The following is a 16326-nucleotide window of genomic DNA, read 5'->3' as shown; positions in this document are numbered from 1 at the left end:
ACAACCCAGGCACGTCCCCCAACCAGGAATAGAACCGTGACCCCCTGGTTCATAGGTCGATGCTCAACCACTGAGCCCCGCCGGCCGGGCTGGGCTAGCTGTGACTTGTAAAAGGACGAGCAGCATTTGTTGCGGTGCAAAAAGGAATCCCGAACCAAGGACAGAGCAAGGTCCTTCCGGGGAGAAGAGCCGTGACGGGGCGCTCACTGTCCCAGTCCTTTCCCTGTGTGTGCACGTGTGTCGCTGTGTTCCGCGCCCAGGGTGCCTGTGTGTGTGCCTGTGCGTGTTCACGTGTGTGCACGGGCACTTGTGGGGGTTCTGGGGCGTGTGCTCTTCCGGAAGCTCGTTCCCGGGCGGTGGGCACGGCCAGGCCGCCCTCCTGCCCGTGGGCCTTGCCTGTGTCCCCGCATCAGGATTTCCGGAGCCCCTGCTGCGGGACGTGGGCCGTTTCCGATCCGCCCCCCACCCCCCGCCCCCCGCCACCGCCGCCTTCACCCTGAAGGGAGCTCTGTGACCATCCATCCCCTCATTTAGGACAGGCGTCTGGGAGGGGAGCTTCTCCGTCCGACGTCAACACGCCTGTAAGGGGCCTGGCAGTTTCCTACATCCGGGGTCACGGGGTCACGTTGAGCCTTGTTTTGGGAAAGCAGGGCCTGGAGGCCTGGGGCTGACACTGGGCGGGAGGGAGGAGCAGGGGCTGGGAGTGGGGGTGATGAAGGCCCAGCTGTCAGCCAGCCCGTGGGAATCCTGACAGGCACTGGAGACTCCTCTCACGGAGGGACCGAGAGGTGCCCGGCTCACACAGGCAGGAAGGACGGGGTGGGTGCCAGGGCTCAGGGAGGGGCTGGGGCTCCGTGGTAGTGGGTGGGGTATCCGGTGGGGAAGTGAGACACCCTGGAGATGGAGGGGGTGATGGCTGCCCGAAATCAAAGCCTTTACCGCTGCAAAGCACCCGGGCATTCCGCTGGGACAGACCACAGAGGACAGAGACCTCTGCTGATGGGCGACTGCCCTGTCCCTGCCCGGGAGAGGGACCGAGCGGGGCCAGGAGCCTCCCCGGGGGGCACAGATGTCCTTTGGGGCAAAAGACACAGGTTTGCTTGACAATTAGCGACGTCCTGTTCTCGGGCAGAAAGAGTTGCTTCAGTCCCAGGGAACCTGCGACCCCCAGTGAACGCAGGGTGGCCTGAGGCGACGGGAGCGGCTGCCCTGCTCCCAGTGGGCAGTGCCTTGGGCCGGAAGGGCAGTCAGGCGGCTGCCAAGGGGTCGGAATCAGGCCTCAACTGCACCTGGGCCTCACCACCTCCACCTGGGCCTCACCACCTCCACCTGGGCCTCGTCACCTCCACCTGGGCCTCCTCACCTCCACCTGGGCCTCGTCACCTCCACCCGGGCCTCCCCACCTGCACCCGGGGCCTCCCCACCTGCACCCGGGGCCTCCCCACCTCCACCGGGGCCTCCCCACCTCCACCCGGGGCCTCCGCACCTGCACCCGGGGCCTCCCCACCTGCACCCGGGCCTCCTCACCTGCACCCGGGCCTCCTCACCTCCACCTGTGCCTCCCCACCTCCACCCGGGCCTCCTCACCTGCACCTGGGCCTCCTCGCCTCCACCCGGGCCTCCTCGCCTCCACCCGGGCCTCCTCGCCTCCACCCGGGCCTCCTCCCCTCCACCTGGGCCTCCTCACCTCCACCTGGGCCTCACCTGCACCTGGGCCTCCTCACCTCCACCTAGGCCTTACCTCCACCTGGGCCTCACCTCCACCTGGGCCTCCTCACCTGCACCTGGGCCTCCTCACCTGCACCTGGGCCTCACCTCCACCTGGGCCTCACCTCCACCTGGGCCTCCTCACCTGCACCTGGGCCTCACCTCCACCTGGGCCTCCTCACCTGCACCTGGGCCTCACCTCCACCTGGGCCTCCTCACCTCCACCTGGGCCTGCACACTGAAGGCGCCATTCAGCTCTGAGAGGACTCGGGAAGGGAAGGGACTGGCCTCAAGCAGGGCCCGGGGCCCTGGGCCTGGGCTAGGACCCCCTGCCCTCTTTGGGAGTGACTTCACCTGGGCCCCTGTCTGTCAGGTGGGGCCGGGACCACCTGCCTCACCTGAGCTGAAGGGCCTGAGGAGCGCCCAGTGGGAGCGGATGGCCAGGCCACTCCAGGCCCCGTGCCCAGGGGAGGGGGCCTGTCTCCCGCATGCCTGAGCGTGGTGGGCACAGGGCGGAGGTGCCCCAAGGCCTGTATTTGGGGGTTGGGGCAGTGCCAGGCCTCCACAGTCTCCCCCCACAGGACAGAAGAGGGAAGCGCAGGCGTGCCCAGGGCCATAAAGGTTCCAACCTGGGGGCCCCGAGGGAGCATGGCCCCAGCCCCCAGCGCACCCCTCAGTTGCGGATTTGCTGGTGGTTCTTGGGCACGGCCACGAACCTCAGCTTCCGCATGACGGCCGGCCAGCCCAGCAGCTGCTCGTCCCACAGGTACTCCGGGGACAGCACCTTGGTGGGCTTGTGGTCCAGCAGGTACCGGTTCAGGTGGCTCTCGTCGTGCCAAACGGCCTCGATGCCATTGGCGTGGTCGGCCATCATGGCCTGGTGACAGGCCACGGTGAGCCAGTGAACCTCGGACACCGACCCCCCGAAGAAGCCCCCCAAGTAGTAAAAGTCGCCCTGGTCCCGGGGGATGTAGGCCTGGGACTGCGGCCGGCGCTCGTAGGTGAAGGCCTGGCGGGTCGCCCCGTAGAAGCCGGGGTGCAGGGTGCCGAAGAGCGGGGACAGGATCTCCACGCCCACGTGGTCGCGGAAGCGCATGTCCACGTCCACGCACATCAGAAAGTCCACCTCCCGCAGGAAGCGCCGCTCACAGAAGTCGCTGATCATCTGCATGCGGCGCATGGACACGTCCTGCCAGCGCGTGGCGCCCGGGACCTGGAGCAGCACCAGGCGGCGGCCCTCGCCCAGCGCCACACGGGGCATGTCGGCCGGCCGGTCGGTGAAGACGTAGTAGTTGACCCTGTGCCCCACCATGAAGTGCTGCTCGGCCGTCTCCAGGAACAGCTTCAGGAAGACCACGTACCTGGGGCGGGAGAGGCGGGCAGGAGGGTCAGGGAGCCAGGCGAGGGCCCGACCCGGCCACGCAGCACGTGCACCTTCTTCAAGGGGACTGTGGGGCCCTGTCCAGAGGACGCCAGATGTTCAAGGCCAAGGCCAGGTTCCCAGACGCAGGTGCAAGGACAGCCATCGAACTGCACTGCCCAGGCGTGCCCGGCTCTCGCCCGAGGCGGGGTCACCGTGGTGGCAAGAAGCCTCTGTGTCAGAGTTGCTATCGCTGCCGGGCCTGGTGCTGGGGTTGGAATCGCTGCCGTGTTAGCGGGGCTGCTGCGTGTGGCTCGTGTGGAGGCTGCCTTGCGGGAAGGATGTGTGGAGGCTGCCTTGCGGGAAGGATGTGTGTGACCCGCCGGGGGCGGCTGCCTGCTTCAGGGGCTGCTTGGCGGAGCTGTTGTGTCTGAAGCTCCTTTAGCCACGGCCCTCGGGCTCATGAAGACTGTCTCCTGTCCCCACGACGCCTCAGTCTCCTCGCCTAAGACCTGGCGTCCCAGGAGGGCCCGTCCTGGGCAGAGGGGCTCGGACCCAACAGTTGGCGCAGCGAGCAGGAGGAAGGAGTAGGTGTGGACTCAGGAGAAAGTGCTCCTAACGGGGACCCACTCCCCACCCCTCCTGGTGACCCCACCCCCCCTGGTGACCTCACCTGGTGACCCCGTCCCGCCTGGTGACCCCACCCCTCCTGGTGACCCCACCCCTCCTGGTGACCCCTCCTGGTGACCCCACCCCTCCTGGTGACCCCTCCTGGTGACCCCACCCCCCCTGGTGACCTCACCTGGTGACCCCGTCCCGCCTGGTGACCCCGTCCCGCCTGGTGACCCCACCCCTCCTGGTGACCCCACCCCTCCTGGTGACCCCTCCTGGTGACCCCACCCCCCCTGGTGACCTCACCTGGTGACCCCGTCCCGCCTGGTGACCCCACCCCTCCTGGTGACCCCACCCCTCCTAGTGACCCCACCCCTCCTGGTGACCCCACCCCCCCTGGTGACCCCACCCCTCCTGGTGACCTCACCTGGTGACCCCGTCCCGCCTGGTGACCCCACACCTCCTGGTGACCTCACCTGGTGACCCCACCCTGCCTGGTGACCCCACCCACCTGGCCTGAGCCGAGCACCTGCTGGCACAGCCTCCTGTCATGCCTGGCAGGCTGCTTGAACCCAGGAGGGCCGTGCCACCCACCCCGCCTTTTAAGTGGGCCGTCCCTGTCCCTGTCCAGCTGTCTGTACCCCCAAACGGTCCTCCCTGGACAGTGCAGGGTGCCTTGCTGATAGGGTCCTCAGTAAACTGCTGGCAGTCCCAGGAGGGGTCACCCCTGAACTCACTGCTCCCCACCCCACCCCCGTCTCAGAATCCTAGATCAGGCCCAGCCCCTGAGGAGGAGGGGAGCGGGGGACCAGAAAATGAGGGGCTTGCTCAGGCCCTACTGCAGTCCCAGGGCGTGGCGGCCAGGTCCAGTTCGTGGTCTCCCCGACCCGGGACGACTTCCCCAAGTGCCTGGGACGCTGGCTCTTCCCTGAGGTCTCCAGGGCCAGCGCCCGCCCCCCCCCCCCCCCCCCCCCCCGTGGGGACAGCAGCTCCCCCATCAGGCCAGTGTGCTGAGCCCTGAGACCCCGGGTTTCCGGGCAGCACTGAGGCGCTTCCCTGGGCCTGCGCCGCCCCTGGCAGGCGGTAAATCCCTCCCAGGAAGGGGAGCACTAGGCTTAGGCAGGGGGTTCGCACCCACCCCTGCTGAGATGCACCTGCCGGCTTGGACTGCCGGTGAGTGTGGGTCTGGGCTCCCACCCGCCCCTGCGGAGGCCAGGCAGGACCCCACCCACTCTGCCCTGGACCCGGGACAGACCCCCTGGACCTGCCACTCCAACTCACTGTTTTTTCATTCTCACCCGAGTCTATTGTTCCCATTGCTTTCTAGAGAGATTGGAAGGGAGGGAGGAGGGGGGAGAGGGAAACATAGATGTGACGTGAGACACATCAATTGGTCGCCTCCTGCTTGCGCCCCTACCGGGGCTGGGAACTTGCAACCGAGGTGCATGCCCTTGACTGCGAATCGAACCCAGGACCATTCGGTCCCTAAGCCGACTGCCTGCTTAGAGACACTGTCCAGGGCCACCCACTTACTTCTTGATGGACCTGCCGCTCCCCCCTCTGCCCTCGCACCCACTTACTTCTTGATGGCAAACACGGTGAGCCCGACGGTGACGTTCTGGAGCCGGAACTGCTCGTTCAGGATGTCAATGTTGAAGGTCCCCTCCCAGACGATGGGCGCCAGCCACGGGGTCAGGACGAGGACGTCTTTCCTCCTGCACCGAGAGCCCACGGCGCACGTGAGCGGCAGGAGGGGGCACTCAGCCTGCGCTCCCTGCCCGCCCGGAGCCCCCGCCCGGCCCCAGGCCCTCCGCGCCGCAGGCCGACCATCCTTCCAGGAGGACGTGGCATCTGCCAGAAACCTGCGGACGCCAGTCCGGATGCAAACTTGGGCAGAGCCCCCCTTCCCAGCACTGCACCCTGAGGGCCCGGGGCAGCGGGGACTGGCCGGCGAAGGGGACCCCCTGGGGCAGCCCCTCCCCCCACACTGTCTGGTGAGAGACAGAGAAGGAAGCGCAGGGCAGGGGGGAGGACAGAGACTCTGGGGCTCCAGGCTCGGAGCCCAGGCCGACCAGAGGGGACGGAGTGGGCAGCGCCCGTTAGGACACGGCGAGAGTGGCGGGCGCGGTAGGGTTACTCACGAGGGCGTCAGCACCGCGGGCTGCGGGTACAGCATCCTGAAACACAGCGCAGCGGGCGTGAGTGTCGGGAGACCCCGTGGGAGTCGCTGGCGGGCAGGGCGGCTGCTGAGGGCCAGGCTGTCCTCCTCCGGGACACGGAGCCCAGTCTCCTCCCGCACCCCACCTCGGGGGGTTTGGGGGGTCGTGGGGGAGGCTCAGCCTCTGCGTGTGGCTTCCCCTGTGACTGGGCCCTGGAACGAAAGGCCTCGGGCCTTTGCCCCCTCTGACCCGGAGTGGTGGGGCCCAGGGTCCCGTCTCAGCTCACTGTGGGCCGGAGGGCCTGGAAGTGGTCTCTGGGGGGGGGGGGGGGGGCAAGGAGGGAGCTGGCCCAGAGGAACGGCCGTCAGACACGCACGCGGCCCTGCTGGGCCTCTGGCTGGGCGACAGGAACACCCCGGCCGTGGCCGCCACAGGACCAGCGGCCAGTCCCAACCAAAGCCTGTGCAGGCCCGGAGCGGGGCCAGCGGCCGGGGGTTGTGCCGCGCCAGCACGGCCAAGGGTGACCTGAGTGGGGGCGGTGAAAGGCTTAGAAAAATCAGACGAGAATGAAGCTGGGTCTCGATGGGACGCTCACAAGCCGTGTCTTTCTTTTACAGCCGATGCCACGCGGCACAGTGAGGGCGGGTCAGGGTGTTTACAGCATTCTCTGGGTTTCGATCCCACTCAACTACAGGCACCTGGTCCAGCTTTGTTTACTTGCAGCCTCTATCACTCAGGCACGTCGGCCACGTGTTAGGACCACAGGTTCACGCTCACAACCCCAGCTGTTGGCTATCACTGTGCTGGGAGGCTCTGCCCTCCACGCTGGGCCTTGCACGTGGCCGTGAGGACTGTGCCCTCTCGTCAGCCCGAGGCCTGAACCTGTGCAGACACTGTGGCCGCGCCCCACAGGGGTCCCTGTCAAATGACTGCCACGTGCACCCCGGATGCACCTAACGCCGGTGCCTGCCCTGGATGGTGGGGCTCGGTTGGTTGGAGCATCGTCCCGTGCACCAAAGGTGGTGGGTTCGATCCTGGGTTGGGGCACATATGAGAGACAACCGAGCGATGTCTCTCTCTCACATCGATGTCTCTCTCTCTCTCTATTCCCTTTCTCTTTCTCTATAACCAGTTTTTTTAAATCCTCAAGTGAGGCTTTGGAAGCAGGGTGTCAGCCTTGAAGAGGAAGGAAATTCTAACAGACGCCGTGCATGGATGGCCCTGTGGCCATTGTGCCGGTGAAGTCATGCAGCCTGGCCCAGCTGGCGTGGCTCAGGAGTTAAGTATTGACCCATGAAGCAGGAGGTCACTGGTTCGATTCCAGGTCAGGTTTCGGGTTCTCTCTCCAGGAGGGAGCCGATCAATGATTCTCTCTCATCATTGATGTTTCTCTCTCTTCCCTTCCTCTCTGAAATCAATAAAAATATTTTTTACTTAAAAATATAAAGATAAAGAAAAAATATAAATAAATAGCAAGTAATTTCTACTAAAAAAGTAAAATAAATTAATTAAATTAAAGAAATGAGCGGGCGCAAAAGGACCAACACTGTGATGTGAGGTCCCCACACCAGTCGCATTGCCGCGCCTGGAAGCGGGGAGGGAGGGGGTGCTCCATGGGACAGAGCGTCAGTTTGGAAGATGGAACGTCCTGGCGATGGTGGCGGCGGCGGCTGCCAACAGTGTGAACGTCCGCAATGCCACCAAGTCTACTCCTGAAAATGGTTCAGACGTAAGGGTCTCGGCCACGTGTATCTTACTTACTACAGTGAACATTTTAAAACAAAAAATGCAGGGTGGCTGCCCTGTCTCAGATCGCCTGAGGCGGTCCCTTTCAGCTCCAATAAAAGCCCACAGCCCAGGACCCCCACAGCCCAGGACCCCCACAGCCCAGGACCCACACAGCCCAGGACCCGCTGAGCCCAGGACCCGCTGAGCACAGGACCCCCACAGCCCAGGACCCCCACAGCCCAGGACTCCCACAGCCCAGGACCCCCACAGCCCAGGACCCCCACAGCCCAGGACCCGCTGAGCCCAGGACCCGCTGAGCCCAGGACCCCCACAGCCCAGGACCCCCACAGCCCAGGACTCCCACAGCCCAGGACCCCCACAGCCCAGGACCCCCACAGCCCAGGACCCCCACAGCCCAGGACTCCCACAGCCTAGGACCCCCACAGCCCAGGACTCCCACAGCCCAGGACCCCCACAGCCCAGGACCCCCACAGCCCAGGACCCACTGAGCCCAGGCCAGCCAGCCGGGTGGTCACCCCTTCAAAGCCAAATGCCATCAACTGGTCAAGGCAGGCAGCAGCCCCATGTGGGTCTCTCCGGGGGGGCGGAGGGGGGCACAGTCTGACCAGGCCCTGGGGAAGGAAGCATCACCTCCATCTGTCCCCAGCATCCCACCTCTGTCCCCCCGCCACCGCTTTTACCCCCCCCACACACACTGGGCCTGGAGGGCGGGTGTCCGCCGGGCGGCCATGGAAGACACTGTACCTCGGTAGTTTCACAACTTGCATCCCGGGCGGTTTTCTATCGGCCTCGATGCTGGATGAGAACAGAGGGTTTTACCAGGAGAACTGGGCTGAAGTGCAGGGATCAGAGCTGGGGTCCCCGTGGAGGGGGACGGGGCGGCCTGGCGTGTGGCCATGGACTTCATCGTAAACAGGCCCTCACTGTGGGCAGTGGGCCCGGCGCTGGCCTGTGTCCCTGCACATCTCAGATGTGGGGACCGCCGTGCAGTCGGAGGCTCACCCTCTGCGGAGCCGCTGGGCCCCGCCCCCCGCCCCGCACGCTGCCGGCCTCGGTCCCGTTTCTGACAGATCAAATGCATACGAGCTGATGCTGTGGGACGTCGGAAGCCAGGTCACCAAGGGGCTGAGCCCAGCCTGTCTCTCTTGGGGACACTGATCTTGCAGCCCCCACCCGGGCTGATGCGGAGGAGCTGGCCCGAGGCCAAGGGCGGGGAGGGAATAAATAGGGCCTGGCAGGGGCGCAGCAGGTGCAAAAGCCCAGGGTCTGACCGCAGGCTTGTCCGGAGGACAAGAGGCCCGGGGCAGAGGCGGCAGGCAAGCAGGTCAGTCACGGGGCACACAGGGCCCCGGAGGCAGGAGGTCAGAGGGAGGTCGAAGCTAAAGCCAGTCCTGCCCAGGTGACCCCGCAGGGTCAGGGACCTGGCCAAGCTGTTCTGAGCATGGGGGGCTGGGCCCTCAGAGCCCGGAGCAGCGCGGGCTGTCAGGGCAGGGACCCGCCCTCACGCACTCACCCTTCTCCTTCGGGCCTGGTCCTCGGCATCGGGATTCTCGGGCTCAGGACCCCCATGCTGTGGAGGAGCCCCCCAAAGGCCCTCGTTGAGGAGCTGGTCCTGGGACGGCCTGTCCACCTTCCCCACGCAAAGCAGGAGGGGAGCCCAGGTCATGACCCCGAGCCCCCCAGAGCAGCTGCCCTCGGGCAGGGCGGGGGCCAGTGTCCCCTAAGCTCAGGTGACCGGTCCCAAGGAGGGGCGGCCACGGCGGCCAGTGCCCCCTGCAGGCCCCTGCGTGGCGGGAGTGGGTCCCGTGCGTGGCCGGCTGGTCCGAGGCTGCCCAGCGACGGCTTCCCGGCAGGGTCCCTGCCCCAGGAGAGCGGCCGTGCCCTCACTCCCCGGTTCCAGGACCCTGTCCATCAGGGAGCTTCCCCACTCGCAGCCACACAGGGAGGGGTCCCGGCCTCGCCCGACTCCCCACGGTGCGGCCTCCGTAGGAGGGAGTGTGCAGCCGGGGCCGTGAGGCGGCTGTCAGCAGCCCTGTCACTACAGCTGTGACCCCGGGGCGGCGGGATTGGGGGGAACAGCTCAGGGCGCCCCCCTGGGACCCCATGGGCTCCTGCTGCGGCTTCTCCCGAGCCCGCACACCCAGAGGGTCTGGCCCGCTTCTTACCCAAAGAAGACCAGGAGGAAGATGATCAGGAAAAAGGTCAGAGGTCGAAGCGAGCAGCACTTAGATTTTCCTGGAAAACAGAGGAGAGGATACACGGTCTGTCTGCCGTTAGCCACGCAGCGTGTTCCAGATCTTCCTGCTGCCCCCGCACCAGGTTCGTTCCTTCGTTGCTGAGCAGCCTCCGGGGACGTGGCAGGATTTGTGCCTTCACCTGCTGATATTTTGAGGCCCCTCCCCCCACTTGGGCCTGTCACTCTCTATCAGCATTTAGGTACAGGTGTACTCGAGGACACGCGTTTCCGACTGTCTCGAGTGACTAAGCGCCGACCACATAAACGCAGGCGGCAGGTTTCACTTAAGAAGCCGCCCGATTGCTCCAAAGCGGTGGTGGGTCTCCCATTCCCGCCAGCAGCGCAGGACTGCAGTGCCCCGGTGCCGGCCAACCTGTGAGACTGGGTCACCTCGCGTCCCCCGGCCCAGGGACACGTAGTGGTATCTCACTGCGGCCAAGACGGCTTGTAAAAGCTGCTTCCGGTGTGTCCCGGCCCGTTTGTGTTCCTGGAATCTTTTCCTACGTTAAGTTGGGTTGTTTCCCGGTTTAGGACCGAGAAGTTGAAGTTACTTACATATTGTGGACCCGAGTTCCGTGACAATATGCGAATTACCGAGGCTTATCTAATCACTTTCTTAATTTTGTGTTTTGAAGTGAAAGTTTTCATTTTGACGAAGTCCATTTTTTTCTTATGGTTTGAGCTTTTTTCCTGTTCTCAACTAGTTTTTGCATATTCCAATGTCATAATATTTTCTCCTGAAATTTTGTAACTTCTTAAAAATATATTTTTTTATTGATTTCAAAGAGGAAGGGAAAGGGGATATAGAAACATCAATGATAAGAATCATTGATCATCTACCTCCTGCACGCCCCCCACTGGGGATGATTGAACCCTCAACCCGAGCCTGTGCCCTGACCGGGAATCAAACCAGGATCTCCTGGTTCATAGGTCGATGCTCAACTACTGAGCCATGCCGGCCAGGCAGAAATTTTGTAACTTTTATATATGGTGTGAAGGATTGAGGTTCTTTGTTTTTTATTTTTCTTGTTGTAGACAGATATCCAGTAATTCCAGTTATTTGGATTGAAAATGCGTTCCTTTCCCCGTTTTATTCTTTTAGCACTCTGTTGAAAATCCGTGTGTGTGTGTCTACAGGGTGTCCCCCCAAATGCATATACACTTTAACAGCTGATAGCTCAATTTTGAAAATGAAATGATTTTAATAAACACCGCCTTTATAACTATTCGAAGTGTGTGTATACATTTTGGAGGATAATCTGTCTGTCTGGAGCCTGGAGCCTGTCCCATGGATGTGCAGGTCTATGCTGATACCAACCTGTACGGATCACTGCAGCTCTGCAATACATCTTGAGATAAGAAAGTGTAAGCCCTAAAAGTTCTTTTTCCTTTTTCAAATTTGTTTTGGCTATTCTGGGACCTTTGCATTTCTATATAAATTATAGAATCAGCTTGTCAATTGTTATAAAAATGCCTTCTGGAGTTTTGGTTGGGATTATGTAATTCCATAGATCAATTTGAGGAGAAGGGACAGTTTAACAACTCTAAATCTTCTAATCCATGAACATAGTCTTTTTCTCTCCACTCATTAATATCTTCTTACACTTCTCTGGCAATGCTTTGTGGTTTTAATTGTATAGACATTGCTCTTAATCTGGTAAGTTCATCCCTAAGTGTTGCATGCTTTCTGATAAATAAAATAGTATTTTTAAATTGACACATGACAATAGAGGAGGGAAGAAATGGAGCTAATTGGAGCGAAGTTTCTGTATTCTGCAGGAATTAAGTTGGTATAGACTGAAGTCAATTGTGTACATTAGAATGCATACTCTCCAGAGAAACCACTAAAAAAAATAACTTAAAAATATATCCTTAAAAACAGCAAGGGAATTAAAATGGTGCAATGGAAAATATCTATTTAATGTAAAAGAATATCGTAAAGGAGAAACAAAAGAACAAAACAAAACAAAAGAACAAAACATAGAGAAAACCAATAGCTGAATGGTGGCTGGAAATTCAACCACAGCAATACAACATTGAATGGGATTGAACACTATCGGAAGGCAGAAATTGTCAGACTGGATTTAAAGAAGAGCTTCAACTCTAAGCTGTCTACAGGAGACGTACTTTAGAAATGAAGACACCCATAGGTCTGGTGTGCAAGGGGAGTAAAAGGTATATCCAGCAAACAATAACCATAGGCCCGGAGAAACCAAATTCACCCAGACAGGAAGTACAGTCTCGTGCCACTTAAAGACGGGACACATACTGAGAAATGCGTCGTTAGGCGATCTCATTGTACAAACATGTGGAGAGCGGTTACAGCGTTTGGACAGGTTCAAGCCTGGGACTAATGAGAGGGCACGATCCTCTCGTGGCAAAGCCACGTGCAAGTCCCAGCACAATTACAGCCAAAGGCTATGGTTGTCAGCTTGACCTTATGGTCCGAACCTGTGGTCCCACGTGGCTGAGTTATATGGGCTGTGGGAGGTGCAGCAAGTAAACAAAGCTTGATCAGGTGCATGTAATTGAGTAGATTCGAAACCCACAAGAACGTTGTCAACATCTTGACCATACCCTCACTTTGCCTCGTGGAATCTGGCTATAAAATAAAGACTTGGCTTGCAGGCTGTGGCGCTGTCTCTCCATCCGAGAGCCATGTCCCACCTAGCCCCAGCTTTATTCTCTTATCTGTCTTTTCTCCATCCTTCACCGCCCCCTCTCAGGTTCACCCATGGGTGTGCCAGCTCGGCACATAGAATGCACAAACCTAGATGGTACCGCGCACTCCACACCTAGGCTGTGTGGTCGACCCTATTGCCCCTGGGCTATACGCCTGTGTGGCATGTTACTGTACAAAACAACACAAGGTTAAGTCACACACAAGAGAAAATGATGCAAATCAGAGGTGCAGGGAACACAAGATGTATGAGGCTGGTGCTGGTATAACACGCCCCCAGCTGAGGGCTGGGCCATTGGGCCACAGGCCAGACACAGGGAGGAGAGAGAGGCGGGAGGGGCATGGCGGGTGGGCAGGATCAGGGGCAGGGGCCACGGAGAGGAACAGCAGCAGGAAACCACCTGATGTCGGAGGATCCAGGGGCCACAGGTGAAGCAGAGGCCACCCCCAGAGAGACTCGAAGCCGGAACACCAGGCCCTGGGGTGGTCTGGGTAGGATGGGCAAAATGGTGGCGTGGTGTTTGATGGTGAGACATGAGCACAGGGAGGGAGGGGGCTGGTGGGAAGGGGATCTGTAAGGCTGGACAGTCTTGGCAGGCTCGCAAAGGCACAGGGAAAGACACACCCAAATGTGTCCCTAGACTGCCGTTGGGCCAACTACGTTAAAAGAGCAGAGAACACGTCAGTTGCCACTAGTCAAGGAAGTAATTTAAAACCACTTTTTCTTTGCTTTTCATATCAAAGATCCAAAGGGCTTAGGGCGTTTCCCCTGTAGTCTTGAACTTCCATGGAAACATCTGCTTAGTGCTGGGGGGGAGGGGAGAGGAGGGAGGGAAACAGGGCGTTGCCAGGAGAGCCCGGGCCACAGCGCCAAGCATCAGGCCAGGGAGCGGCTTTCCACGGAACAGCTTTGCCCGGTCATTTAGCATTCATGCAAAGCTAGAGCCCAAACCCAGTCCAGGGTGACACCCTGCCTGCTGTGTGTAGGACCCGCTGGTCCCCAGGACCCAGGACGGAGGTGCTAAAATCAGGACCGGCCTACGCCACCTGGGAGGAGTCTGCCACCTTGCCTGGTCCCTGACCTCCAGATCCGGTTGTGGCTGGTAGGCCTTCCCGCCCCAGCACCGCAGACTCTCAGGAAACAAGCGACAGAGGAACCGGGGCGGCTGGAGGGGCCAATGGAGGGAAAGGGGGGCATATGTAGTGCCTTCAACAATAAAGAATTACTAAAATAAAACAAAAAGAGAGACAGTAACAGCCCCCCTCCTCCCCCCCAGCACAGCCCTCCGGGCCTGCGGACAGGATTAGGTTCGGTCGGGCACCTGCCTCAGGCCCAGGCCAGGCCCTGACTGGCTGTGGGAAGCCGCCCATTGTCCTCACCGGCAGAGAGGGGTGGACAAGGAACACGGAAGGCGAAGGCGGTCAACCTTGAAGCTCTGAAAGGCCAGAGCCAAGCACCCCCTGTCCAGTGGAGACAAAGGGAGCGGAAGTAACTCCCACCTGCTCGTCTCCGGTAAATCCTGGCTGACGGGCTGTCCTGGAGCTGTTACTGGGATTGCCTAAGGGCTACGGGTGGATCCCAAAACCCGAATAAAAGGGATGGCGAGGCCAGAGCAGAGCGGAGTCCTTCCTCTGGAGCTGGGCTCCGGCCTGGCCCCCAATATTTCCAAATTTGTATTTTCCTGTCTAATCTCTTTCATTTGCGTGCGGCCTCCTCCAGATCCCGAACCCTGAACCTGAACCCTGAACCATGCGGGACTGGGGGGGGACACTCGCAACTGACCAAGCTCCATAAAGAGGAGCGTCCAGCGAGACGTGCTTTCCTCGGGCACGCGGCCCGGGTCCGGTCAGCAGGCTCCCTGACTCCCTGAAGGAGGGGGGCCCTCACAGGCTCTGGCAGGGCCCCACAGCCAGTCCCGCCGCCCCTGGAGCCCCGGGAACAGAGGGGAACGGGGCCTGTCCTCCTCCCGGGCCTCCGGCTTCTCCCCGGTCGCCGCCTCCCGCTCCCGGGGAAGCCCCTCCTCCACGGTCCAGGAAGGGGTGACGCCAGGGGCTGGAGGTGACCCGCTGCGGGTGGGCCTGGGAGGTCCAGGCCCACAGGGCTCGTGTTCACAACCACTCAGCTGGGTACGTGCTTAGGAGTGACGTTCTGGAAGGTTCACCGAGGCCACACTGTGTGCGAGCCTGGCGAAGGCCCCAGGGGAGAGAGTGAATAAGCAGGGCCTGGTCCTGCCCACAGGACAGGTGAGGGCACATGCGACAGGGTCAGAGGTGGTCGCAGGGCAGCCCCGCCGAACCCTGAGCAGATGGGCCAGCCCCTCCGCCATTCCCCGTGCCTGCTGCTGGTGCCGACTGCACTGGGTCTCCTCTGAAGGGGGGTCCTGAGGACCCCAGAGCCCGGTCCCCTCTCCCCCCGCCCTGTCTGCAGCCACTGACTCTAATAAGTTGTCCCCAGGCAGAGACCGCCGCTGGGGGAGGGCCACCCGCCCCCAGGAAAGTGTCGCAGAGTCCACCGTCCTGACCAGGTGAGGGGTGCCGGCAGGAAGGGGCCTAGTGGTGCTCTGCCCCTCCTTTTCCCTCCCTCTCCCTCTGCCCTCCCCCCTCCCACGCACAGCAGGTGCCCTGGGTCCCCCACCAGCTCCTCGGAGGGCCAGGACCTGCTCCGTCAGGGGCGGACCTCACACAGGAGGGGGGCCCCTTGCTGACCACCCTCTGGGGCCGGGACGCGAGAGAAAGGAGCGGAGGGGACAGGGGAAGGGGCTCCACCTGCGGGGGCAGCCGGCTGGCAGCTTCGAAGGTCATCACGCAATCAGGACATCGCCCGAGGGTCTGCCTTCACCCAGGCCGCCACCACCCTGGCCACATTCTGTCTGTTACTTCCCCGGGCACCGTCATCTCACACACACACACACACACACACACACACACACACACACACACACACACACACGGGCAGCCCTGAGGCCCCTGTGGAGGTCGCCCAGACCCTGCCCCTCCCCGCTCACCTGAGGGCTCCATGGCTCCTCTGAGGACCGCAGGCCAGGCCAGGTGCCTGGAGGCAGAGGCCAGGAATGGGAGGTGGAGGTAAGCCTGGCAGCTGTGTTTGACCTCGGGTTCTCAGTCACAGCAGTCTGAGGACAACGCCCAGTCCCTGCCCAGGGCACAGCCCCACGCCCCTCCTGGTGGGCGGAGCCAGCCAGCTTTCCAGTTTGTCCAGGTCTGGCAGCCAGGCAGCTCAGTGCCAGGAAAGACCTTCCGCTAGGTCCTGAGCTGAGGCTCAACCACCGCGGGCAAATAGGTATTCTATGGACCGAGGCACGCACGCGGCCGGTCAGTGGCTTCCTGCTCTCAGGACCACGCCCGGGGCTTCGCCCCTACTCGCCTCACCCCACTCCCCCACCTGTCTCCGGCCTCGGCGCTCTCATAAGCACATCGAAGGCATTTGCACTTACAGCTACGACGATGTGGTCACTGAGCTCAGTGAAGGTGTTGGTATTCTTTGCTTTTATAGCAGAGGACCTTACCCTGTGTGGCTTGTTTTTCCCCTCAATAATTTAGAAGGTCAGGACTTTAGCCTGGCAGGTGGTGTGGCTCAGTAGATGAGCATCAACCTATGCACCAAAGGTCACCGGTTCGATTCCCAGGCAGGGCACACACCCAGGTTCCAGGTTCCATCCCCGGTGGGGGCCGTGCTGGAGGCAGCCAATTGATGTCTCTCTCTCTCTCTCCGCCTTCTAAGAATCAGTAATCTATAATAATAAAAGCATAATATGCTAATTAGACCAGACAGCCAAGCCCCTTGCACGAATTTTGTGCATCAGGC

The 16326-nt window shown here is 61.3% G+C and overlaps 1 protein-coding gene across 5 annotated transcripts; it reads right to left on the bottom strand.

The window, feature by feature from the left end:
- Positions 1-1175: 1175 nt before the first annotated feature.
- On the bottom strand, positions 1176-15842 carry LOC307110899 (histo-blood group ABO system transferase-like). 5 transcript variants are annotated; one of them, XM_079790412.1, is made up of 10 exons: positions 15509-15842; positions 9753-9822; positions 9101-9217; positions 8332-8382; positions 5821-5856; positions 5260-5394; positions 1913-3068; positions 1528-1553; positions 1370-1403; positions 1244-1309 (listed from the first exon to the last, which is right to left on the bottom strand). In XM_079790412.1, exons 1-7 carry the CDS (start codon positions 15519-15521, stop codon positions 2381-2383), a joined length of 1110 nt encoding a protein of 369 aa, XP_079646538.1. In that variant the 5' UTR covers positions 15522-15842; the 3' UTR covers positions 1244-1309; positions 1370-1403; positions 1528-1553; positions 1913-2380. The 5 variants fall into 5 exon arrangements, with proteins under 5 accessions (XP_079646537.1, XP_079646536.1, XP_079646539.1 ...); XM_079790411.1 differs by lacking the exons at positions 1370-1403; positions 1528-1553 and adding an exon at positions 1588-1821 and having other exon boundaries at positions 1176-1303; positions 1876-3068; XM_079790410.1 differs by lacking the exons at positions 1370-1403; positions 1528-1553 and having other exon boundaries at positions 1176-1303; positions 1588-3068.
- Positions 15843-16326: the final 484 nt, after the last annotated feature.

This window comes from Cnephaeus nilssonii (assembly GCF_951640355.1).
Source record: "Cnephaeus nilssonii genome assembly, chromosome: 14".
NCBI lineage: Eukaryota > Metazoa > Chordata > Mammalia > Chiroptera > Vespertilionidae > Cnephaeus > Cnephaeus nilssonii.
Note: the sequence above shows the minus strand (reverse complement) of the source record. Positions and strands in the feature narration are given on the sequence as shown.